This window comes from Rhinolophus sinicus, linkage group LG04, assembly GCF_036562045.2.
Source record: "Rhinolophus sinicus isolate RSC01 linkage group LG04, ASM3656204v1, whole genome shotgun sequence".
Classification (NCBI taxonomy): domain Eukaryota; kingdom Metazoa; phylum Chordata; class Mammalia; order Chiroptera; family Rhinolophidae; genus Rhinolophus; species Rhinolophus sinicus.
Window position 1 is genome coordinate 147,889,479 of NC_133754.1, and position 27,244 is coordinate 147,916,722.

General features: G+C 32.0%; 1 protein-coding gene across 3 annotated transcripts in view; it reads left to right on the plus strand.

Moving 5' to 3' along the window:
- VPS13A (vacuolar protein sorting 13 homolog A) overlaps window positions 1–27,244 on the plus strand; it is a 194,256-nt gene that overhangs the window by 128,667 nt on the left and 38,345 nt on the right. For all 3 annotated transcript variants that reach the window (XM_019736649.2, XM_019736650.2, XM_019736651.2), the window contains exons 47-60: window positions 2,703–2,985; window positions 4,960–5,355; window positions 5,610–5,714; window positions 5,831–5,977; window positions 9,990–10,118; window positions 10,522–10,655; window positions 15,613–15,742; window positions 18,273–18,505; window positions 21,568–21,721; window positions 22,227–22,373; window positions 22,598–22,679; window positions 23,600–23,669; window positions 24,556–24,661; window positions 27,125–27,238. In XM_019736649.2, the coding sequence (XP_019592208.2) occupies window positions 2,703–2,985; window positions 4,960–5,355; window positions 5,610–5,714; window positions 5,831–5,977; window positions 9,990–10,118; window positions 10,522–10,655; window positions 15,613–15,742; window positions 18,273–18,505; window positions 21,568–21,721; window positions 22,227–22,373; window positions 22,598–22,679; window positions 23,600–23,669; window positions 24,556–24,661; window positions 27,125–27,238 (2,230 nt within the window). The remainder of the gene's footprint in view (window positions 1–2,702; window positions 2,986–4,959; window positions 5,356–5,609; window positions 5,715–5,830; window positions 5,978–9,989; window positions 10,119–10,521; window positions 10,656–15,612; window positions 15,743–18,272; window positions 18,506–21,567; window positions 21,722–22,226; window positions 22,374–22,597; window positions 22,680–23,599; window positions 23,670–24,555; window positions 24,662–27,124; window positions 27,239–27,244) is intronic.

Genomic DNA, 27,244 nt, shown 5'->3' on the forward strand with positions numbered 1-27,244 from the left:
GTTAAGAACCAATAATATGTGTATACTTGTATGTGCTTAGCTATCATAATATAAGCAAAGAGCATGGGGATAGAAAAAAATTTTTTGTAAAGCTATGAGGTCTTAAATTAACAAAGAGCTATTTTTACCTATAGAATTTACTGATTCTTAAATTTACTTCATGTGACAAATGTTTATCACGTGTTTTTGCTGTGTGTAAGTTACTACTGTAGGATACCAGGATGAATTGGCCAGGCTATACCCCGTGGGAGATTGATATATTATGTAAATACAGAACTTAGAAAATGGAAGGTTGTAGAATTACAGAGAGAGTTATCGTGGCAAAAAAAAACTATGGAAAACAAAGACGAGATTAATGATTGACTCCTGGACAAGTTACATGAATTATAGGTGAAATATAGTAATGTGGAAATTAGCGGGGAAGGGCAATCTTAAGTGCAAGGAACTGCATGAACAAAGATGAGGAGGCATGAAAACACAGGGTTTATATTGGTCTGTAAAGAATAGATGGGATTTGATTGGAGTGTATGTAGTGTCCATATTGGAAGGTGAAATTTGAAAGATAATGTAAGTTCACACTGAGGTTGTTACTCCCTCACTTTTTTGCTCCCATTTATATAGCTTTTCACATTTTAATGTCACCTGTTTCTTCCTTTCTCTCAGAACGTTTGGTGTTCAGTTTCAAGACCATTCACTCTATCAGCTCTTCTCATCCAGAACCTCTTGCCATTAATCATCTTTCTTTCCTGTTTTCTCATTCATTTCTTAAACTTTACCTTAATGTTGAATATTTTTCTAATTCAAGTCTTTTCTTTAGAAGAAAGCTTGTTGGGAAAATTGTCACTTCTGCAAAACACTGCAGCCAAAGAAAGAGTTAACCGTACTCTCATGCCCTCAGTCTGTTGTGTATATCTGTTTTTTGGCACATATCAGACTGCAGTAGTTATCTTTTAGCATTCTACTTCCTACCTGATTGGGAACTCTTGAAGAGTCAAGAATGACTTCCTTGCTTGTTCTTTTTCAGTTTGGCCTTTAGTAAATAATGGGTCCAGTAAATATTTTGATGATCGGGGTGAGTGTATCGGTGTTAGTTTAATTTAGAGAAAATTGACCTTTTATTTTTAAGTATTAGAAGAATGAAAATTACAGAGAGAATGTAGAAGTAGAATGGACTAAATCTTATAACTGATTTGGCAGATCACTTTATTTGTGTGTGTGTCAGGAGAGAAGGAAAGCTAATATTTCATAGTCCATAGTGCCAGTAACTGGAATTTCCTTGAAAAGGATACACAAAGAAGTGGGTATGGATAGTTCAGAGTTCAATATAGCAAATTTAAGGCACTATCAGACATCGTTACAGAACTATGTAGTAGATATTTACAATTTTAGGACTAGAGCTTAGGAAAATAATCAGGGATGGAGATATTATTGACAGTTGTTCATCTGAAAGGGATAGAGTCACAATTATTCTTTAGTTTTATAAGCATAAAAATATTTCTTAAGAATTTATATGTGATATAGCTTAGGTTTAAAAAATTATTAAACCTAAAATCTAGTTGAAATGTAAACAAAGAACATGGTATTTAAATATATGGATTAATTGAATGTGATGCCCAGTGATTTTGACACTACCTTCTTGCAGCCACTTCTGCAACTGTGCCCAACGTTTCAATAATGTATCTATTGATAGCTTTCATTTCATTAATCTTGAAAAGCTAGTGATTAATTTTTTCAATAGAAATATTAAGTTCATGAACTCGTTGATGACATGTTCTTCCTATTGGGACCACATATCCGGGAAAGCCAACTTCTTTAAGTTAAATGTACAAGTCACAGATAATAGTATATATTTGCTTTGCATATATGACCTACAGGATTATGTATTTAATATAAAAAACAAATTATCTTGTAAACACACTTTTTTCAATTTATTATTCAATTTCAGTTGATATAGACTATTATATTATTTTCAGGTGTGCAACTTAATGATTAGATATTTATATACTTTATGAAGTGATCATCCCGATAAGTCTGGTACCCATATAACACCATACATAGTTAAATTGTGAATGTACGTTTAAAACAGTAAGTTTGTAAGAAAAATATTCTCTTAAGAGCCACATAAATTGATTAGTTTCCAGAATGTTAACATGAAAATATCTATCTTACCTATCTCTAAGAAGAGTGTGAAAATATAAAAATGTATTGTGGTATATATACACAATGGAGTACTATTCTGCCATAAGAAAAGATGAAATAGTGCCATTTGCTCATGGATGAATCTTGAGATTATAATGCTGAGCGAAATAAGTCAGACAAAAAGTAGAGAACCATATGATGTCACTGATATGTGGTATATGAACTGAAAACAACAGAAGAACAAGAAAAACCAGTGAAGAAACAAAACTCATAGACACAGACAATAGTTTAGTGGTTACCAGAGGGTAAGGGGTGATGGGGGTGGTAGATGAGGGTAAAGGGGATCAAATATATGGTGATAAAAAGAGAACTGACTCTGGGTGGTGAACACACAATGTGATATATAGATGATGTATTACAGAATCGTATACCTGAAATCTATGTAGTTGTCACCACAATAAACTTTAATTTTTAAAAACTGCATTACAATGGTATGGAGAGAGGTAATTTCATTGTTTTAAGCTGTAACCAAGACTAAGCATATTGTTTAATCTTTTGTGCAGATCACTCCTTTCTCTGAAGCCAGAAGACGAGGACTATCAAATGTGTGAAGGAATTGACTTTGAAGAAATTATAAAAAATGACGGCACTTTTCTAAAAAGGAAATGTAGACCTATAAACCCTTCCAAGAAACCATTTATCATTAATGTTGTCCCAGAAAAAGACAATTTAACATCTCTGTCAGTGTATTCAGAAGACGGTTGGGACTTACCATACGTAATGCATTTGTGGCCACCTATCCTACTCCGAAATCTTCTTCCTTACAAAATTGCTTATTATATAGAGGTATTCTAGATTTTTTTTAATGTTTTTATGTCTTTGGTTTTATAGCTTTAGTTATTTAAAATTATGAACAATAGAAGAAAAGTTCTAATAAAAGTTCTAATAAAAAGTACAGTACTAGTGATAGGTAATACTTCAAATAGAAAAGAAATGTTTCAATCACGTTGTATAAAAAGAGGATTTAAAAAAATATTTTCCACTGATTTACCTTATAAATCTGGTTACTAAGTTGAATATAAATTGCAAATGTGATATGTCATTTTAAAAATAATTTATGAAGGTAATATATATTCCCTTTAGAAATTTTAGAAAATAGAGATAACAAGAATTGTCTCTGAAGGTAGCACTACAGATAAAAATATTTCAGTTTTAGAATATATATTTTTCAAACTTTTCTATGCATGTATATTTCATATATCAGATATTAAAAAGATAGATATCAACTTTTGAAACAAGTATAAGACTTAGTATTAAAATAATATTCAAGTACTAAACTTAAATGGGAAAAAAACCCTGCTACATTATATTATCCTCATGCTAGTTCTCTAAAAGGATTTTATGTCCTATAAAGATGTTTTTTCTTTTAAATATTCTGTTTTAATAAATTATGTCTGCTTCCTTCCTGTTATAACAGGAATCTCTCTATCTTAAGCTTTTAATATTCCATTTGCCATGCTTATCAAATATAAGAAAGAGTTCTTCATTGTAGTCTGTTATTTTTATGGCAGTCTATTAATTATTGTTATTGGGATTTACTATGTTTATACTTCTCTGATAGATTTTTTGGGGTGACTGAATGTAACATATCTCTGATTTAAGAATATCTGTTTTTCCTTACGGTTGGCAGATATAGTGGTTAAGAATTTGCACTTTGCTGTCAGATTTGAGATTTAATCCTAGCTCCAACACCTACCAGCTGTATGTCTTTAGGCAAGTTATATTATCTTTCTAAATCATTTGACCTCATCTGTAAAATGTGAATAGTAATAAAACTTGCATGATTGGAATATGGGGAAAATCATATTAGATAGTGTTATGTAAAGGACTTAGCACAGTGCGTGACAGGCACATGGATGCCATTTATTTACCTCTCTAACACCATCCCACTACTATTTTATTTTGTGGAATATTAACATGTCAGGTATCAATAAATTATTTTTGCTTTAAGTAATTTAAAATCTTAAGATGAAGTGATACCTATGCTATAACAAGAGGAAGGAACCATGTTAGAGATGCTGGAAAACTGGTGAGATACCAGATGTACTATCTATATATGTTCCAGTCTCATAGAACTTTTAATTTGATACTTTTAGGGATCACATTCTGTTTGCTAGATTCCAAAGGGCATGATCAGCAAGACAGATTAGCTGTAGTATTGAGAAGCGGTTAGAGAAAATAAGAACAGTTAGGAGACTCTTAAAGAGAGAGGTCACAGTGACATATCAACCAAGATAGGGAAATGTGGATGGAGAGAAATGAACAGCTTTGAGAGATACATAGGACACAGTACTATAAACAATTATTGGAAATGGGTGATGAGGGATTGTTAAAAATACAGAATGACAGAATGGGAGTTAGTAGGGATTGCTTATTTGGATTACCATCAATTCTCATATATTTTTCTTTTTTTTCAAAACTAACATCACTATAAGATTTTAAAAAATGTTTTACTAATTGTAGTGTTTTGTAACATTTATTAGTTCCAGCAGAGTTTCGCATTGTTAATTTAGTTTTATCCTCACACTTGTCCTTTGAACTTGATCATTTAGACCATTTTACAAATACGATAACTCAAATCTCAAATCATTTTAAAAAGTTTGCATAGATGGCAGAGTTAGAACTTGAATATGCTCGTAAGTCTTCTAACTTGTTTTAACAAGTATATTGCAAAAGCATTCTGTATAGCATGTGGAATTAAATATAACTTTTTGGCATATTCTGAAACATTAAAAAAATTACTATATTTTTTTATTACAGGGGATTGAACATAGAGTTTTTACTCTAAATGAAGGACATTCAGCCCAGATTTATACTGTACAATTGGATAAAGCCAGGCTACATTTAAAATTACTTGACTATCTAAATCATGATTGGAAAAGTGAATATCATCTAAAACCTAATCAACAGGATATTAGTTTCATCAATTTCACCTGCGTTACAGAAATAGAAAAGACTGATTTAGATATTGCTATCCATATGACTTACAATCCTGGCCAAACAGTTGTGGCATTTCATAGTCCTTATTGGATGGTCAATAAAACTGGTCGAATGTTACAATATAAAGCAGATGGAATTCATCGAAAGCATCCTCCTAATTATAAAAAGCCAGTTCTCTTTTCTTTTCAGCCAAAGCACTTTTTTAATAACAATAAGGTATGTAGTTTTTTTAAATTTCATTATTATTTATTACTCTTTTTTAGATTTTAGAATTTTGAAGAATAAAATATGAAACAAAAATAACATTTGTTAAATATTTAAGGTTTAAAAGATTAGGATTTAGTATTGGGAAAGGTTTAATGCATTAACAGTCTAATATTAGTTATGCTATAAAGCAAAAACTATATCAAAATATATCAAATTTCTAAAGGTACCTACATTGTAATATATTTTAAATATTTTTTTCCTAGGTTCAACTTATGGTAACTGACAGTGAATTGTCAGATCAATTTTCAATTGATACTGTTGGTAGTCATGGAGCTGTTAAATGTAAAGGCCTGAAATTGGAATATCAAGTAGGTTCATTCTATGCCCATTAAAAAACTTTTAAACTATGTTTATTAACCACTGAATTTTTATAAGGATGTTATAATAATGTAAGTTTTTGATATGTTAATATATTTTTCCTTAGGTTGGTGTCACTATAGACCTCAGCAGTTTTAACATTACCAGAATTGTAACATTTACCCCTTTTTATATGATTGAAAACAAAAGCAAATATCGTATATCAGTGGCTGAAGAGAAAAATAATAAATGGCTCTCCCTTGATTTGGAGCAGGTGGGTAGATAAATTTCACTAATGTACCTCTTTGAATTTTCATTTTTCTTGATATTAGATAACTGAAATCACTAATGTTTTAACTCTCCACCCCCAACCCACATGTTGTTTCAGTTCCCTCAACATTTACTGATTATTTGTACTAAGCTCTAGATACTTAATTATTAAAAACCGAACCTTGCCATCTAGGAGTACATTGCTTGATAAGGGATGTAGACATTTAACAATTACTAACCAAATGTAGTCAACTATAACAGTAAAAGACTAGATAGGGAATAAATGCAGGAAAGAAAAGGAAATGATTTATTCTGTCCGGGAAACTGTCAGGAATGCCTTAATATGTACATTTAGCCAGTTATTTTACGTAGGCAGTAGTGACTTAAGAGTGAGATGCGTATTCTACTCCATCTTTAGCTGTTAGACTTCTGGATAAGAGCTTTTTGAAGGACTGCCTAAGGTTGATAGAATATTTTACTTTTGAAGAAATTTTATTCTACACATGTTAGATTATAAGAGAAGTGTTTGTTATTTTTATTCATTATTCCTTCTTGCTTTTAAGCCATCCTTCTGGGATCATTATTCTTGATGTATTGATACATCCTTTAGAATTTCCTTTAGATCTGGCTTTGGAGGAAAACGCTATAAGTCTGTGTTTATCCATAAAAGTTTTTATTGGTATCTTTTATGATCATTTTTCTTGATAATAAATTCTTTTTTTCTCAGCACGTTATAGATTTTACTTCACTGTTTTCTGGCTCCCATTTTAGTTGAAAATTCTGTTGTGATTCTGTTATTTCTTTAGATGCATGCTTTCTTTTCTTAGCTGCTTTCACAGTCTTCTCTTTTTCCTTGATGTTCTGTAGTCATACTATTTATATTTATGTACATGTGGGTTCCTTTTTTATATCAAGCTTGATATGCCTTACTGCTAGATCTGTGGATTAATATATTCACACTTTCTGTAAAATTTGCAGCAATTATCTCTTTAATATTGTCTCTCCGTTCTTCCATTTTCTCCCTCTGGGCCTTCAGTCAGACATTATAGATCTTTATATTCTATCTTCCATGTTTCCTAATATCTATTTTACATTTTCCATCTTTATAACTCTGCTACATTCTGCATAAATTCTACACATATATCTTTGATAAATTTTTACTATGTCTAAACTGCTATTTAGCTTCAACTGAGTTTGAGTAATTATATTTCTGTTTCCAGAAGTTCCCCCTTTTTCAAGTCTGCCTGTTAATTCATTTTTTTCAGCAAATATTTTTTATGTACTTCTTATATGCCTTGCGATACATCTGTTAACAAAACCACCAAGTCCCTGGCCGCATGTAGTTTATATTTCAGTGGAATGGAAGAGAAACATTAAATTAATAATACCATAATCAATTAGGAGAATATATAGTGTTTAAAGGTGACATGTCTAATGGGGAAAAGGGAATAAGGCAAAGAGATTCTAAGATTTCTAACGAGCAAAGGGTGAGCTATAATTTTACGGAAGGTAGTCAAGGATAGGACTCATTGAGGTTATATTTGAACATGGAGGAAATGTGAGCCGTAGCAATTGTGAAGAGCTCAGCTGAGCTGGAGCTGAGCTGCCAGGTGTTGGAGTAGCTGAGTAAGACAAGCAGCCAAAATGAATGTACAAGTAAAGCCTTTAATCCCTTACTGCGATAGTATAAGCAAGAAGCTAAACTGGAGAAACCACCTACTCCCCCGTTCCATGATTCCTATGGAACAGCATTGATCAGGGGTCAGGTGGATCAGTACAGACATGGGGGTTGTGTCACTGTTGGGAGCCCTGAACAAAAGGCTCTTACAGTGTTACAGACCTGGGGGATGGGCAGAATAAAGGGAAGGGCTAGAGTGGAAAAGTACTGAGCAGTGAGTCAGAGTAGAGAATAAGTGTATTCAAGATTCCCCCCTCTCTCCTTTATAAAGAAGTTTTGCAGAGGTTCCTCAGGAAGGTGCATGAGGTAGGAATGCTGATATGTGTAAAAGCACGGTTGGAGGTGGGAGCCCAGTCCTTGAGACTGCAGTGCGCTGGCTGTGCACCTAATCTGGTAAGGGGAGGACAGCTTTTCCCTGTGAGGCCTGCCAGGTACAATTGCTGGTCTGATATGAAAAATTACATACAGCTTTTTAGACAGGAGCTGGACTCAGCAGAGCAGATATATGGAAATATACTTAGACACAGAAGGATCAGCCAGGCAGGTGCCCTAAAGTGGGAGAACATTTGGCAAGTGTGAGGGCTAGCAAAAGAGGCCACTATTGGTGAAAGAGGGAAAAGTAGTGGAGAACAAGGTGTAACTGTGATGAAGGATAATCACGCGAAACATTCTGAGCCATTGCAAGGATTTTAGCTTTTGCTCTGAATGAAATGGAAAGCTGGAGGAGGGTTTTGAATAGTGGTTAAACACAGTAGGCTCTCAATAAATATTTATTGAATGAATATATGACTTAGTTTTGCAAATGTTCCTTCCGTGTGTGCTCATTAAATTTATCTTGGTTTGTTAGATGTAGAGCTCTCTATGTATCTAAATACAAAGATTACAACTCCAGCTTTGTTTTGCTTTTATGTATTTTCTAGGTATACTTTTTCCATACTTTTATTTACAACAGTTCTTTATCTTGGTTTATTTGTCAATTGCAGATAACATTGTTGGATCTTATTTGTTAAAAAACCTAATCCAGAGCTATCTTTCAACAGTTAGTTTATGTTTATATTAATTATAATTACAATTGCATAACAACTTACTTTATTATTTTACTTTCTGTTTCCTTTATTTTCAATTTCAGCTTTTCTTGAGATAACTTTAGCTAGTTTAAATTTTTACGTTTTAATTTTTGCTTATAGTGGCCAACTTTAAGATGCCTACTCAGATTATTACCTATATAGATTTGTTAAAATTATCTATGTCTCTATTTTCCACTACAAAAGATAAGTACGTTCGTACTTTCTCTAGTATCAAGAAATGGAGCACATATACTTTAAAAAGATACAGCATATATCACTAAACATAAAAATATACATTTTTAAAGCAAGGCTACTAGCAAACAGCAGGCTTGCGGATATTCAGAGAACACATCATTTTTAGTCTTCTCAGTTACTCATGAGAAATATAGTTGGATTAGTGTTCTTTTGACTCTTCCAGGTACGTTCCTGCAAGATTGCAAGAAGCCCTGAGTGGGAACCTTCTAAGCCTCTCACAGCCTTAACCATGTCCCATGTCTAGTCCCATTAATTACCTTTTATGGTTGAATAAAACTGACTTGAACAAGTAAGGTACTTGACTCTAGGGTCAAATGGTGATGGGTATCACACATGAACAGTCTCGCTGAAATACGCAAAGTCGCCAGTCAGTCTGATGGGCCCTCGCACACTAAGACACGGTTTACATAATAGCTTCCAGACAAGTTTGCTTCTCCATTCCTGTTCTTTTAGCGCTTTACTTTTTTTTCTAGCTCCTGTTGTCCAGTTTTTTTTCTAGGTACATTGATTGTCTCCTATTCTTTTAGTTTGGTTCCCAGATCACTGATGTCCAGGTTGTTTCTTAAGATTTTGAGCCTATTTCTTACTCTGAATTTTGGATAACTCTTTTACTTTTACCCTTATTTGACTTCCATGACTCTGCATTTAATACATATCCTGACTTGCCATTTGTATGTACTTTGCTGCTTAATTACCAGATGATGCCCACAACCTGATTATGATTTTCAGTAACTGAATGTACTCTTGTTTTAAACTGATCACTTGCTTCCCAGCTCTGGGCTCAGCTTACTTGCTAATTTTTTAACCCTACTCTATATCTGGACCACATTAAAATCTCTCTAATTTGACAGTTTATATTTGTTTAGATAAGCAACCCAATAATAACCAGAGCAATGTTGAAAGAGACTTATTTTAAGATTATTTTCAATCTACTCTGGTGGGTTTATTAAAATGATGAAGGTCTTTTTCATACAATCTGTTGTTTATTTAATAAATATATGTAATATATGTTTTAGTGTATTCCATTTTGGCCTGAGGATGCTTCGAATAAACTTCTTATTCAAGTTGAAGGAAGTAGAGGCCCTCCCCAAAAGATACATTTTAACAATCAAGAAAATTGTATGTTATTGCGTCTGGATAATGAGGTAAGTAATTTTTTGTGTGTTTAGAGAAGCTAGTATTACTTAACTAGAATTTTATTTTATTGTATCAAATAATTATCTCTTATAAGATTTTTTTTTCTTCCAACAAAAATGAACAAATATTTCTTTGTGTAAAGGGAAATACTAAAAAGAAACAGAGACATAAAACAATTTGTTATATAAAAAGTTAGTTGGAGTGCCTACTCTATACCACATCTGGAATTTGACCCACCTGTATAATATAGAGAACGTGGTTTCCCAGACATGCAGTATAAAATCCTGACTTGTGTTCTAAATCATCAAAAAATATTATGTTATGAATAATTTTATTATTAAATGTCCCTAGTTAATATTCTTTGGAAAATGATCACATTAGAGAATACATTTTTCTTTTCTTTTTTTCTAGCTTGGAGGTATTATAGCAGTAGTTAATTTGGCTGAGCATTCTACAGTTATTACATTTTCAGATTATCATGATGGAGCAGCTACATTCCTGTTAATAAATCACACTAAGAATGACATTGTTGAATACAAGCAAAGGTGAGAAGACTATAACAAATACAGTATCCTTTGATTTGAGCAAAGTCTGGATGATGAGACATTGACTTTATGGTGATTTCTTAAGGATATAAATACGAATGATGGCATTGTAGCTATAAAAAACAGTGTTCTCATTTTTAAAAATGTATACTGAAGTATGTAGGGATAAAACTGATTTGATATCTGTACTCTTTTAATTGCAATATAATTTACATATAATGTATTAGTTTCAGATGTACAACACAATTATTTGATATTTGTAAATATTGCAAAATGATTGCTACTGTGAGTCTAGTTAATATACATCACCATACATAATACTTTTTTTTGTGATGAGAACTTTTAAGATTTACTCTCTTAGCAAAAATTACAACATAGTATTAACTATAATCACCATGCTGTACATTACATCCCCATGACTTATTTATTTTATAACTTCAAACTTGTACCTTTTGACCACCTTCATCCATTTTGTCTACTCCCCACCCCCTGCCTCTGATAACATCAGTCTGTTATCTGTATTATGTGTGTAGGGTTTTGTTTGTTTTCTTTTTGGGTTTTTAGATTTCACATATAAGTGACATAATATGGTAGTTGTCTTTCTCTGTGTCACTTTTTTCACTTAGCATAATGCCCCTAAGATTCATCCATGTTGTCACAAATTACAACTTTTCCTTCTTTTTTATGGTCTAATAATATTCCATTGTGTACATATACTACATTTTGTATATCCATTCTTCCACTAAGATTGTTTCTGTATGGTGGCTATTGTAGATAATGCGGCAATGAGCATGGGGTTGCATATATCTTTTTGAGTTAGTGTTTTTCTTTGTGATAAATATCCAGAAGTGGAATTACGTTTTGGAGGAACCTCCATACTATTTTCCATAGTGGCTGCATCAGTTGATACTCGTACCAGCAGTTCATAAGACTACTCTTTTCTCTACATCCTCGCCAACACTGTTTCTTTTCTTGTTTTTTTGATAATAGCCATTCTAACAGGTATGAGGTGATACGTCATTATGGTTTTTATTTGCATTTCTCTTATGCTTAGTGATGATGAGCATCTTCTCATATGTCTGTTGGCTATTTGTATGTCTTCTTTTAACTTACTTTTAAGTGCTTCAAAAAAAGAAAAATGGAAGAACTAAAGCAAATATGGCAAAAGCTTGATCATTGTGGACTCTTGTGAGGAAGATATCAGTTTTTCATAAGAATTTTGTCTATTTTTGAAATTTTCATATTTTTAAGGAACATGATATAAATACTGAAGTTTCTTTTTTTTTTTCAAACAGTAGATGCCTTCTTCCTGCTGAGGTGTGTGGGAAAGGACTGCTATATTTTTAAACTTTTCTAAAGGCTGTATTTAAATCTTGATATTTCAGGACCACTATTAACATCATCTGTTTCATTTTGCTGTGATAGCCTATCTTAGTACTACAGTTTATGTAACTTTCTGTTTGTGTACTTATTGGTCTAGGCTGTCTTGAGTTTATTTTGTTTGCTTTTTGTAGTTTGTTTTCATCTGTCACTTGTCAGTGGGCCCATATTTATCACTGCACTGAAGCTTTTCTTCTGTTAAATGTACATTTCTGATCATTGATTACAATTAAATAGACATTGAGTAAGGACCCTGAGACTGGGCTTAGCAAATTCCTAGAACTCCTCTTTGCCTATCAATTCTCTCATCTGTGGAAGATGTTAAGAAAGAAGAAAGCTTATTTTTTTATGATTTATCCATATTGTAAAAAGAATAGTTTGATTAAAACTGACAAAAACAAATAGAAATGATTTCTCATTTGCCTTTCACTCCATGTATCTCAAGTAATCGTTTCCAACCAGGTTTCACAAAATTAAGACCTACATAAAATGACTTGAGTGGCTATTTTCTCAGTTCTCTCAAAGGTGATACGTAGCTGGTAACATTGCTGATACCTAGGAGCTAAGTTTATTCTTTATATACCATGGACGATGTAGAGCATCATAGCTTCATTCTCTGTCATCTGTTTGAGCATCACTAAGGCTCAACTAGAGACTTTTCAGTCTTTGGTCTTGAGCTTGCAGGTTTCTTTTTACTGCAATTCAGAGGTAAAGTGTTTAGAAATCTTATCTACCGCATTGTTATAACTGTAAAAGTAAGGGATAAGGGAGTAACTAGAATGTGATGCTGTATTGAAATTCTGAAATGTAAAACAATGACAGTCTGAATGGAAATTTACAAAATTTGCAGTCTTACAATCTGTAAGAAGGAACACTGTGTTTAGGTTTAGAATTATTTGAAGTAGTAGTTATTAAATAAAAAACCTGAAACTTTGGTTTAAAGAATATTGAATCCAGAGTCCTATGTGCCAGTGATCCCCAAATCTTCACTGTAGACGTCTCTTGAGTGTCATTCAGGCTGCCACCTACTCCTAAATATCACATAGCAACCTAAAGTGATTCCAAGCTGACTTCATGATTTGTGCTGCAAAATCTACTCCCCCATATCTTTCTCTCCATGAATGGCAGTGCCATCTACACCCTATCATTCTAGATTTTTCCCACCTCACCACACTATCCAATTAGTTAAACTCTTTTTTTTTTAAAAGAAATCTTCTCATCCACCAAAATAAATAAAAATAGAAAAAGAAAGAAGCAGGAAAAAAAAAAAGGACAAATCTTCTCCACTTGTCTAATTTCTCCTGTCGTTTCAGGCTTCCAGCATGTCTTATCTATTTGAGTAGATTTTTGATATGTATCTCTAGTCTTTCTTTAGTAAATCCTCCATTTACCACTAGAGGTAGGTTTCCAAAAATACTAATAATCATATGTCTCTCCTGTTTAAAGTTCTTTAGTGGCCTTCAATTTCTTTTCAAATAAAACATTTCTATGCTACCTTTCTAAACATTTTCCGTAAAAGTTCCGTAACTTTTAATACTTAAGACCAACTGAAATATTTGTTCCCTGAATGTTCCAGGGACTTCCATGCATTTTTACCTTTATAGGTGCTTCTATCTTCTAGAAAAGCTCCACTTCCATGTGATCCCTTCCTTACCACCTTAATCTATACACCCAGTTTTTGATAGCGCCTTTGTGTATTAAAGCATTTGTCTCATTGTATTGTCTTTTTTTGTGAGTTTAAGACATGTACACACATACACAGTTAACATTCTGAGGACTATGGTTAGTTTTTATTTTATCTGATCAACATATTTGTATTTGATAGTTTTTTCATGAAAAATAAAAGGAATATAGGGCTTTTCTCTCCTCTGCTTTCCCTTACCTTGGCTTTTTTGTTGTTGCTGATATGGTTGTTAGTTATTTCCTGGTTATAAAAAAAGTAGTTGTCAATTTTTTTAATTCTATAGAAAAACTGAATAGGACACTAATTCCTGGAATCCCAACGTTGTCAAATTGTGATGCAATTCTTTTTGTACTATTTTCTCATTCTGTCTATCTAGCTAGCTATCTTTCTGAATCTCTTGTTTTTAGTAGCTATTGTGAGCATGTAAATTTGCTTGAAAAACAATTTTTAATGAATGCATGATATTCCATCTTTTAGAATCACTATAATTAAATACTCCTCTATTGTTGAGAATTTCATGCCAATTTTATAACCTTAGAATCTGTTTATAGTTTAATAAAGATCTTTCACCCATTTGTAATTCTTATAATTTATGATTCCTTGCTACATTATTTTTGTAATATGGATTATTTTTTCTAATGATGAGTTGGAAAATAGATGTTCTGTTTCTGTCCTAGATAATTACTTTTTTGTTCTTGAAGATTTTGATGCATTTCAAATTTTGAGAGTGAAACAGTATTTGCTAACTTACCCATGAAAAATTTGGAATACTTGCGCATTTTCTTCATCTTCTCTTTCCAAATTCTTGGCTTCTTATGAATAAAACTTGGGATTTTTTTTTTACTCAGATTAATAGAAAATGGTTAGTTTTTCAAAAATATGTTTAGTTGAGTTTTGCATTTGCGTTGATTTATAACATTAACAAGTTGATCTATTTGGCTGGTATAGTTGCTTAATATTTCTATATTACAGTTCTTAAGTTTTTATTTCGAATCTTCTCTGGCTTGGTTGGAAAAAACCTTTACATTAGTTTTTCAGTAAGGATTTGTGAATAATATGTTATGCTTGTTATTGCTTGTTTGAAAATATCTTGCTTTTGCAAATTAATGACAATTTGATATAAAATTTTAAGTCATAACCTTTTTTCCTCAAAATCGTGTAGACATTGTTTTCTAGCATTTATTATTATAGAAAAGTGTAAGACCAGTCTTATTTTTATTCCTTTGTGGGTAACTGATTTTCCTAGGTTTATAGGCCAGTTTCCCCTTATATTCTTAAAATTTTAATATTTTACTAATTTTACTAATATTCTGTTGTTACTAATTTTGTCTGATATCCAATAAAGTCATTTACTCTAGAGAGTCAACTTCTTCAGATCCAAAAAGTTATATTTTATTATTTCTTTGTGACTTCTCTAATTTTATTTTTATTCTGGAAATTATTTTGTGAATTGATTGAATTTCTTAGATTTATATCCTATGTCTTATGAGTTTTAAAAGTAATTGAACTGTAATGTTTTTGTCAGACCAAAACCAATACTTAGGAAAAGGTTACCAACTAAATTAATTTCTCTCAAATTTAGTATAGAAAGATGAAGTAATTGGAATAATTTTCTTCCATAACTAATTTGTATTAACACAAAAGTTGACAAAGTAATTTCAAAGACCTGAAGACCTTTACTTCCTAAGTAAGACAAATATTTGCCTTGAAATATTCTCATTTTTTTAGAAAACCTCTTTTCCATTGAATAAGGAAAAAATTCAGTTTACTCTTAATCAGAACTATCTCAAATCTCAATTAATGGACTCAGAATTAATGAAGTATTATTTTGCATGCTTTATATATTCATATACTTGCGCTTACTGTAACGTGTATTTTTACTATTTATGTCAGTTCTCTTACTGAAATAGAAGATTCACTCCCTCCTGGAAAAGCAGTATTTTACACATGGGCTGATCCTGTGGGCTCTAGAAAACTGAAGTGGATTTGTGGAAAAACCCACGGTGAAGTAACACAAAAGGATGTATGTACTGGGCTAATTATTCTGGTGTTCTCAGCAGCTTTTTTTTTTTTTTTAACACAGTATTCTCTTTCAGTCTTGCTGGTTTTCAGTCTACACTTCTAAAAATACTGCCAAAGATTTTAAAAGCAGTATTCAAACTTTAATTTAACCAAAAATGTTTAAAATCAGAAGTAGTCTTATTTTGTCTACATCATCACTTGCTTCCATTACATCATAAAGGTAAATTGTGCTTAGGAGGTGCTTCCAGCATTCACCTCAAAAACATACACGCTCTTCATTGACAGTTATCTTATTTAGGTCATTTTCACTTCTGTGAGGAACATTTAGGGATCTACTAACTAAAGAATATATTTCTGGTCACAAGCCATTGTTGATTTATTTTTTTAATAAAGTTATGCATAAACATTTTCCAGTACCATTTTTAAATGGCTTTCAGAAATTGTTTTATTAAAATTTTCTTATTCTTTCAAAATACATCTTAATTTGACCCCTATTCCACTCTATTTCTTCTTACTACTAGTTATTATTTCTTCCTATCAATAGGCAAGTGCTTCTCTCCCCTTTTAGAGGAGAAATGAACATTCCATTATTAAATACACCTTTACTGTAGGTATTTTTTTTGTAAGGAAATACTCTGTAACATTAAGGCAGTTGCCTTCTACTTAGTTTGTAAAAATGTTGTTTGTGTCTATGTATGTATAAATGAGTAAGTATTGAATTTGTATCAATTTTTATGCTTTTTCATTCTTTTATCTATTGAGATGATTATATGATATTTGGACTTTATCTTATTGGGAGGATAAATTATGTGGTTGGTTTTTAATATTAGAACAATCTTGTATTTCTGGAATTGGTTTGCTAATGTTTTAAGCTTTTGCTTATATTCATGAGAGAAGTTGGTCCGAAACATGCCTATATTGAATGTTCTTACCAGATTTTGATACTAAAGTTATGCTGACTTCTAAAACATGTTGGGGAATACTTATGATTTTCCTATTATCTGAAAGAATTTAAGATTGGTATGATTTCTTCCTTGAATGTTTGCTAGAATTCACCAATGAAGCCACGCTATCTTAGCCTGCAGTTGTATATACACATATGTACATATACATATATATACATATACATATATATACATACATACGTATATTTATGTATATATATAGTCAGCTTTTGTTCTTAGCAAGAGTGTTGGTGCAAGACCCCCTAGTCATCAACTGCTAGAGCAGAAACTCAAAATATCTTTTTAAAATTAAACTTAGCATATAGGAATGTAATGGCATTTTGTGTATTGACTTTGTATCCAGAAGATTCACTGAATTCTATTACTAATATTGATTATTTGGTTTTATCTTTCTATATGGACAATCATGTTGCGATAAATAATGTGAATCTGTTGATGGTGAAATTTAGTTGTTTTTATTTATCCTTAGGAATCATTTTTTTGTTTACTTTTCTTCATTGAAGGATTTTTTTTTTGAATAAGGAATTCTGAGTTTAGAGTTACTTTCTCTTAGCATATTATTGGTTTTTTTTTTTTTTTTTCCAGTGTTGTTGTTGTGGAGTACAGAATAGGTTTTTAAAAAAAAAAATATCTGAGAGCTGTGCCTGTAATAACTTTGATATTTTTTTTTTTTTTTTATTAGATTTAGTAGAGAAAAAAAAAAAATTTTTAAAAAAAAATAATCTTGTATTTGATCTGTTTAGTACTTTTGCATATATATGTCATAATGATAGTTGAATTTTATAAAAAAAAATCTGAAATCCACTACAAAATATTAGAAAGACTTCCAAAAATAAAAAAAATAAGATTTTTTTCTTCTCAAAATTTTTTTTTGCTATTTTAGAAAGTATTATAAGTAACATGATTTTTCCTAGGTAATGATTTTATGGTAACGATCCAGTTTTTAATTTCAGTGGATTATAACATGAATGTGTACTATATATTAAAATTTCTTGTTAATCAGAGTATTTACTTAACTAGAAATTCATGGCTGGCATTTAATTATTAGAATTTGCTATATTGTTATTGAATCATCAAGACCCTGATTACATAGAAGGGCTTCCTGCAGAATTATTCACCTATGATGAATATCCATGTTTTGTAGAGCATGTAGTTGAGGTGTCAGATACTTTTTATCCTTTATTTCATCTCTGTAAGGAAATACGAATTTCTGCCTGAACAACTTAACAGCTGACACTGTGGTTAGTCTTAGAATAACGGAGAAAAAATAATATTTTGTGTTATTGATAAGCCTACAAAGGAAGACTATTTAATTTGATTTTATGAAAATGTTAAACGAACAATTGACATGTCTTACTGATTAATAACTTAATAATGATGGATGCTGATATCAAATGATTCTAATTATGTAAATTTCCAAATGTTACACAAATATTAATTCATTTAGTTTGTTCGTCCCTATGAAGGAGATGCCATTACTATCTCATTTTTTTTTTTTAAATGAAATCTAGATTTGTATTGGTTGGGACCAAACTAATTTTTTGTGTTTTGATGGTTTTATTTTAGGATATGATGAGAGCTATAGATTCGGGAAAAAACACTATTTATTTAGTTTCATTCTTTGAAGGCTTACAACGCATTATTTTATTCACTGAAGATCCACAGGTATTTAAAGTGACATATGAAAGTGAAAAAGCAGAGTTAGCAGAGCAAGAAATTGTGTTGGCATTACAAGATGTTGGAATTTCTCTCATCAATAATTACACAAAGCAAGAAGTAGCCTATATTGGCATTACAAGGTTAGACAAATTAAAATTTGGATAAATTGAAATGATCCGTTTTTAATTATTAAGAATGGTGATTGTAAAATCTAAAATAATGTAGTTTAACATGTGTTTTGACTGTTCATTGATACTAAGGTAATGCTAATTTAAAGGTGCTTATGAGATTTTTTTTTGCCCTTTGAGATGAAAATATATCAAAAATCAAATTTATAAATCCCTCATGATGTTGTTTATTTTTCAGCTCTCTAAAAAGTTAGAATATAGACTATTCAACTTGAAAAACGTATACTTTAACATGGTATAAGGAAATGTTTATTTGTTTATTGCCACTTACACAGTGTTGGTTACATTGTAGATGCTCCATAAATAGTTGTTGAAGGAATAAAGACAATTCTAATTTGATTTTGACACTTTAAGATCTAATTAAGGTAGCACTATATTTATCATTCCCCATATAAGTCATCACTAGTAAAACTCTTTTCTTCCCTTATAAACTTCCTATTTCTGTTCATAAACGCTTAAAGTAAAATTAATTATATAGATTAGTGCCTAATTTGAGAGTATTTCTGGATTCCAGTCTGTAGAAGCAGGATAATGTAGTTTTAATCCTCTATTTGACTTGAATTCTTAAATAAATATGTATATTTTAAAGGTATACAGTACAGATTTAATTTTGTTTTCTCTAAATTCATCTAGAATCCCTGCCATTTAAAAGGAAATTATTTTCCTAGAAATATTTATTCTCAAAAAATATGTTCATTATTTAAACAAAAAAGTCAAATACTCAACAGATTTTAAGCCTGTTAAACCTGTTTGTTATATGCTGTGTCCTATGCTATGATGTGCATGATTTGAAAGCAAGCAGGAATAATACATGGTTCCTACCTTTCTGTTTATTAAGTGAACATAAATTTTAGAAGAAATAAACAAATAAAATACTTAATAAAATTAAATAACACATACTTAGAAGAGTGAAGTAATTTTAAAATGTGGATAGATTTTTTTTTTTATTCTGTGTTTAATTCTTTCAGCAATTTTTCAGTGAATTATATTTGTTCTGTTCACTCTCCTAGATTATTGTTTCACACTTTGTCTCCTTTTAAATCCCCATTCCCTCTCTCAGCCTTGCATCCCATTTCACTGAGAAAATTGAAGCAATCAAGAGAGAATTTTCAAAGGCTCTCCCCTCAATATTAACTTCCTATTCACCAGCATTTTTCACCTACGTATTGTGCCAACATACTTCCCCAAAGTTATAATAGCTATATTATATGTGCTCCTATTTAATCATAGTTTTCTACTTTTGCATTGTATTCCATTCCCTTTTGCCTCTTGAGGCATTGATTTATCAATTCTTTCTTTCTCCTGTGTCAACAGTTTTTGGCTATTTTTTTGGATTGTTCCCATCAATGTTATTTCTCTCAACCCCCCAAAAAATCAGCAACTCTTGAGCCTACTTTCCCTTCTACCTCCTTCCTGCCTATTTCTTTGCTTCCCTTTATAGCCAAACTGCTCAAAAATTTTGTCCATTACAGAAGAGCTTGATATGTACACTGTCTCCAATTGTTTTTTACCCACTTTTTGTTTAACCACTCCAAACTGGCTTTTGTTTTCAACATATCATGAAACTGGTGTTGTCAAAATCACCAGAGACCTGTGTATTGCCAGGTCTAGTGTACAATTACCAGTCCTCATGTTGCCTAAGCTCCTAACATTTAACACAGATCACTCCTTGATATGGTTTCTTTGACTTGACTTCCAAGATACACCATCTTGGTTTTTCTCTCTATCCCAACATTCTCAGTTTCATTTGTTGGTTCCTTGTCATCTTCTCAACTGCATAATACTAGGTGCCCTGATGCTCTGTTCTGTTCTCTGTTTCAGTTTTATGATTTCAAAAACCATATATATGCCAAAAATTTCTAGAAATAATCTGCAGACAGATTTTTGTTCTGAACTCCAGTCTTGTATATACAGCTGCCTACACAAAATCTCTGCTCAGATGTCTAAGAGACTTCTTAAACTTTATATGCTTAAAACCCAACTCGAGCTCCTCCTACCAAAACCTTCCTCCCCATTGGAGTTAATGACAACTACATTCTTTGAAATCATCTTGATTATCTCACACCCTACATCTAATCCATCTAGAAGTTTTGTGCTGGTTCTACCTTCAGAACACACATTGAATCTGACCACTTTTCACTACCTCACTTTTACCACCCTAGGCAGAACTATCACCCTTTCTCTCCTGGCTTGCTATATTAAACTCCTAACAAGTTTTCCTGCTTCTGGCCATCATCCCCTTTTTCCTTCTCCCCCATTCCGACACAGGGTATTCCTAACAAAGCTTAAGTCAGATCACATCACTCATCTTCTCATAATCTTTCAGTGGTTCCTCATCTCAGAATAAAACTCAAAGTCTTTATCCTACAAAGCTTTCCCATTATTTGGCCTTCCACTATCTGTCTTACTTCATCTTCTACTCTTAACATGTTCTTGGTATGACAGCCTCCTTGCTCTTCTTCATATACTGCAAGGGTGCTTTGCTTTGGAGTCTTTGCCCTAGCTGGTCTGGTCCCTCTACTTGAAATATTCTCCTGTTGTCTGCTGGGTAACTCATCTCCTTTAAGGTTGTTGAAATCTCATGTTGTCTATGACACAACTGCCTGCTGACAACTCTATTTTAACTGCAGCCGCCACCACTTTGCATATCCCAATACTTTAGATCCACCTTATCCAGTCTACTTTTTCTTCTTTCAAAAGCATTTCACCTCCTAATATGTTAAAATATGCTAATGTACTATATTTACGATATATTGTCTGTCACTCCTCTGCTAAAATAAAGTTACAGAATGACAGAGATGTCCACTGATAATATTCCTAACACCTAGAATAGTGCCTAAATAGAAGTTTAATAAGGATTGATTAAATGAATTCATATTTTAAAACTTGTAATGTACTTGCATGTAACTGAAGGCGTTGCAGATTTCTCTAAGGTTTTGTAATTCATGTAACAAACCAGTTAAAATGAAAACATGCATTAATTAGTACCAATGATTTTTGCTTTCATATGTAAGTTCTGATGTGGTTTGGGAGACAAAGCCCAAGAAGAAAGCAAGATGGAAGCCAATGAGTGTAAAGCACACTGAGATGTTGGAGAAAGAATTTAAGGAATATACTGAGTCTTCACCTTCAGAAGATAAGGTTATTGAGTTGGACACTAACATTCCGGTAATATTTTTAAGTACTAACGTGAAGATTTAATATTTATCTGTTATAATTACATTAATCACTAGTAAATTTTTAAGGGAAGTTGGATTTCCTTACAAAAAATGAATCGTATCATACATAGTTTGTATAAAATATTTTAAAAGGACTGTTATCTGTATTAAAAACGTTGACTTTCTCTTGAGATGCTAATGATCTGTTCCTTGGCTAACAAGGCAATAAATTGTTTTATTATTTATTTTATTTCAAAAATCATTTTATCTTTTATCACATTTTTGATAAATTTACAAAAAAAGTGATTACAACCAAGCTATATGGACTGTATGAATATTTTTGTGAATTGTATGGATAAGGACTATAAGGATCTCAATCTAAACTTAATCAAATATTTAGCCTATTATTTTCATGTATATTTTTCAAGTTTTTTGGTATAGTTTCTAATTTTAATCAATTATGGATAAAGAGAAATACCATGTGTTTCTTCTGGGGGGGATGGCATATTTTTCAGGTTTGCTTCACACCTAGTGGTAGTAACATGAAAATTCTGCAACCACATCCAATAGCTATACGAAGAAATTATCTTCCAGCGTTAAAAGTGGAATATAGCACATCTGCACATCAATCATCATTTAGAATTCAAATTTACAGAATACAAGTGAGTATGAAAAAGCAGTCTTTTATATTCTAAAGGAACAATTATATTCTAAAGGAACATAGCAGTAGGCTTATGTGTTCCCATGGTCTGTTTTATTTAGCACTTCAGTTTCCATGTGGGACAATAATTTTTGATTCCTTCTACTTCTTAAACCTTGTTATTCCACTCGGGTTCTGTTATTAACATATGAGTATACTGACTTTTTTTTTCTTTAACGTTCTTAGATCCAAAACCAGATACATGGTGCTATATTTCCATTTGTGTTTTATCCTATTAAACCTCCCAAGTCGGTCGCCTTGGATTCAGGTTTGTTTGTAGTTTTAGATTGCCATAAAAGCGGTTATATTAGCTGTTTGGTTTATTTTACTATAACAATATGAAATGAAACCGTTCTACTCAACTAACGTCATCAAAACTCTGAGTGAATACTGAAGAAAGGATTGATTAGAAATATATATTTAAATTTTAAGGCATGTTAACTTTTAAAAAATACTAATTTGTAAACCCCTTATTTAAAGCTACTGGGACCTTTGAATAAATTGTGAGGAAGTTCAGATTCAGAGTGTTTTCTAACCACAGAAACTGTCCTATATTCACTAAATGAGAATGACTGACAAGTCCTTTTTTCTGTCGTCTTCTTCCCTTTACCTTCTTCCTTCTTTGCTATCCCTCTTCCCCTCACTGCCTTTTCCCTTCTCACTACCCTACTTCTCTCCCCTATCCTTCGGCTTTCCACCCCCTCCTCTGTACCATTGACTTGAAACTATATAAGAGGGTGTTCATAATCTGCTTAGGTTTTTGACCAGTGTACATGCCCAAGCCCTTGCACCTAGCCTAGAAGTCTGGGACAAGACCCTGAAAGCTGTGTTTTCACAAGTTTCCCTAAAGATTCTAATGTCTTGCTTCTAGTTTAAAATAACTAATTTAAAGGATTACTTATCATTAAAGTGAATACAGATAATTTAAAAAAACAATCCTGGAGTCTGAAATTAAGATTGTATCGGATCGTGTAAATATTAATAATTTTAATTGACATTAAAATTATTATTTTAAATATTAAAATATCATTAATAGTAAAATTACTATCATTACTACAAAGATTAAAATTATTATGATTTAGTAAATAATTTCATTGACTATTGTGATGTATATTAAATTGCAAGAAAATGCTTGTTTTCTTTTGTTCAAAGCATCACAGGTTTAATCATATTTATTAACCTTTACAGCACCGAAGCCCTTTACAGATGTCAGTATTGTCATGAGATCTGCCGGACATTCCCAGATATCACGTATTAAGTAAGTTTCTTAATATATTTCTTATTTGTTCCATAATGTTTTAAGTATGTGAATTAATTGTACTCTTTTAAAAAATAAATTTCAGATGAGTCAAATATTTAAGTGTAAAATATTAAGTTATAAAGGTCATAGGAAAAATCTATTCATTATTTCGTAATCCTGGAGAATCAGAAGCCTCTGAGTGAAAATATGCCTAGGTATTAACAATAGTCATTTCTAAATTATGGGTATTTTATTATATTTTTTGTTTATTTGTTTTCTTTCTTAAGTTCTCTGTAATTATTGCACATTGTTTTCAAAACAAGAAAAAATAGTATTTTCAAATTCAGTCTTCTCCCAGTCCAAGAAACATCCACATCTGTATTACTCCCTTATTTCTTGTTTCCTCTATCCTATCACTAAGATAAACAATATATTTATTCCCTTGCTTTTTAAATTAGTTTTACTGTATTTGTGTGTCTAAACATTATGCTTCTTCATTTTCCTTTTTTTTTCCTAATTAAAAAAATTTTTTTTCAACTTATACACAGACTCCTATGACTTGCTTTTTTCATTAAACTTTTTACTAAAATGTATTCATTTTGTGGTATGTAGCTACAGTTTATTCATAATGACTAATATATAATATTCTGTTCTATGACTACATACCACAGTTTACTTAATGATTCCTCTCTATAGTCATTTTCATATTTGAGTTTGTTGTTATTATGAGTAATGTTGCCATGTCATATACTGGATTATTATCATTTACTCCTCTAGAAAGTTCTAAGTTTCAGCATTCTACTATTTACCGTTTTTCCTAATATTTATCTAATAGTTTTTTCTCATCTAATTTTCTTAGTGCAGTTAATTGATGATCTTTAATGTTTTCTACTTTGTAATATAGGTACTTCAAAGTGTTGATACAAGAAATGGATCTCAGGTTAGATCTTGGGTTTGTCTATGCTTTAGCAGAACTTATAACACAAGCTGAAGTAACTGAAAAAACAGAGGTAAGACAATAATAAAACTGATGGGAGGGATTAGGGAAAGAGGAGGGCTAAGAAAACTGATATTATAAAATTTTAAAGGTATTAAAATGATTTGCTTCATTTTAAGAGTATATTTTTTATTGTGCTGCTGTGGTGAGTACATTGGTAGAAAGTAAAAGAAAGTAAAATAGGAAAAACAGTAATATGAACATGACTGATTATCTTCTCCCCACTACTGGCTTAAAACCTTTCCTCCTATTTGCTAACTCTCTTTAAAAAGACTACCTTAACCTGTGTTGCTTTCATCTTCCAATATCTGAAAATGTGATTTTATACCTGAGAAAAATCATACTGGATCTTGTGTATAAATTTTTTGTATATTTTTCTGGATTTGGTTTGCTAGAATTTTGGTGAGGATTTTTGTGTTCATATTCATAAGAGAGTCTGGGTCTGTCATAGGCCCAACAATATATGATATCTATTATTTAATTAATTGCTTTTTAAAACAGTTAAGAAAGGGAAAAGATTAAGTATTGGTACTGTCTTTTATAATTACATTATTACCTTTACCAGTGCTTTTTGTTTTTTGATTTGCATTCTAATTACCATTTGAGATCACTTGCTTTTCAGTTTGAGGAACTTCTGCTAGTATTTCTTATAAGTTGACCTGCTAGCTACAGATTCTCAGTTTTTTCAAATCAGAGAATGTCTTTGTATCCCTTCATTTTGAAAAGTAGCTATGCTGAATATAGGATTCTTAGTTGACAGGTTTTTTTTTCCCCTTTGAGCACTTTGAATATGTGTTCCTACTACCTTTCTCCCTTGCTTTTGCCAAGAAGTCAAATATTAATCTTATTGGGGACCCCTTGTATGTAATAAGTCACTGTTTCAAGACTTTTTTCCTGATCTTTGACTTGCTGAATAATGACTTTCAGCATTATTACTATTATATAGTAATAATGTTTTGTGAACATCTTTGCATTTATTGCACTTGTAGTTCCTTGAGCTTCCTGGATATGTAGCAGGCTGATTGCTAGTAGCTGGCTGATTGCTAGTTTTTCAAAAATGCCTCAGGGCACAAATTGCTTATAGACTAATCCAATCAAATTTGGACTTCTTTGAAGGAATTGATCTGGAGATCAGAGTTTGATATTCTGAGCCCAGGAGGACTTCTCTAAGTTGTCTCTTTCCCCGGTTCTCTCATGAAAACTCACACAGACCTACAGTTTAGCCAGTATCTTCATCTTCATTGAATCAGTGATTTTCCTCCCAGTTGCCTTTCACCATAACATCCACCATTTCTTAGAACTCTGGCTTGAACTTCTTCACACTGTTGTAAATGAAGTCAGTTTCTTTCAGAAGAGATTAGGAACTATCTGTTTTAAAACCTATTTCCCACCCCAGGTAAAATCTGAACCAGAGCTTTGGAGCTGGGAGTGGGGCAAGGGTGATCAGAACCCTAGTATTCTTAGTGGTGTGACACCCAAGTAGAACCTTTGCTCCAGGAGTGGAGGCTGGGCAGAAAAAGAAAGTTTCCCTCTTTGCCCATGAAAAGTGCTGACATCCTGTGCCTCCCAGGAAGGAAGTCCTCCAGCTGGAGTCTGAGCAAAGAGGGAGCTCAGTGTTCTTGGATATACCAGTCTACAGTGGAATTCTGGCTTATTGACCTGGGAGGGGAAATTGAGAGAATGGTCCTTGAGTAAAAACCACCGACTCACTTTTCTTACCAAATTTTTGTAGATTTTCTTAAATAGGTGTTTCATTTGTTTATACCCTTAGTAGCATTTATAGAGGCCTTAAATGCTCGGGTTGTTTTAATTTTCACCAGTTTCACTGGGGAGATGTTCCAAAGAACTCCTCACACTGTCATCCCAGAAGTCAGTTTCTATTTATACTTTCAATAAGTCTGTCATTTTGATGTTTTTATCAACAAGTTAAAATTTGAATGTTGGGCCATTTCTCAACACAGAAGTAACTTAGATTTGTGAGTGTTTGGAAGAGAAGTAATGTTGATTATCAAGAATTAAAGCACTAATCACTTCATGCAAAATTATTTTCAGTGCTTTCCCCCTTTTTTATTATATTCCTGGCCTCTTAGATGTTGGTAAGGCATTTAGCAAAAAGCTACAAGTGGACAATGATTGTACTTAAAAAAACACACACACCAAATATTCCTTAAAAAGTGTTGACGGATCATATTAGTGGCCTTTTGGAATAAAATCTATACTCACATGAAGAAAAGCTTAGTGTCCTTTAATGGATTGAATAGAAACATATAAGATACACTTATCAGTTTGTGAGTAACAGACAGAACTTTCCTAACAGTAGAGATGTCAGTTTCCTTCGGAGGGAGTAGCTTTCCAATCATGAATAATGTTGGATCTGGATATTATAGGGGAGTGTTCTGCAGCGTGTGAGCTATTAGCTCCAATACATCATGAAGTTAGGTCTCTTAAGTTTTTAATATTTTATGTTCCTTTATAGGTTGAACTTTTTCATAAAGATACAGAAGCTTTCCAAGAAGAATTTAAAACAGTTTCATTAGTAGATTCATCACAAGTCAGTCTCTATGAATACTTTCATATATCTCCTCTCAAGGTAGGG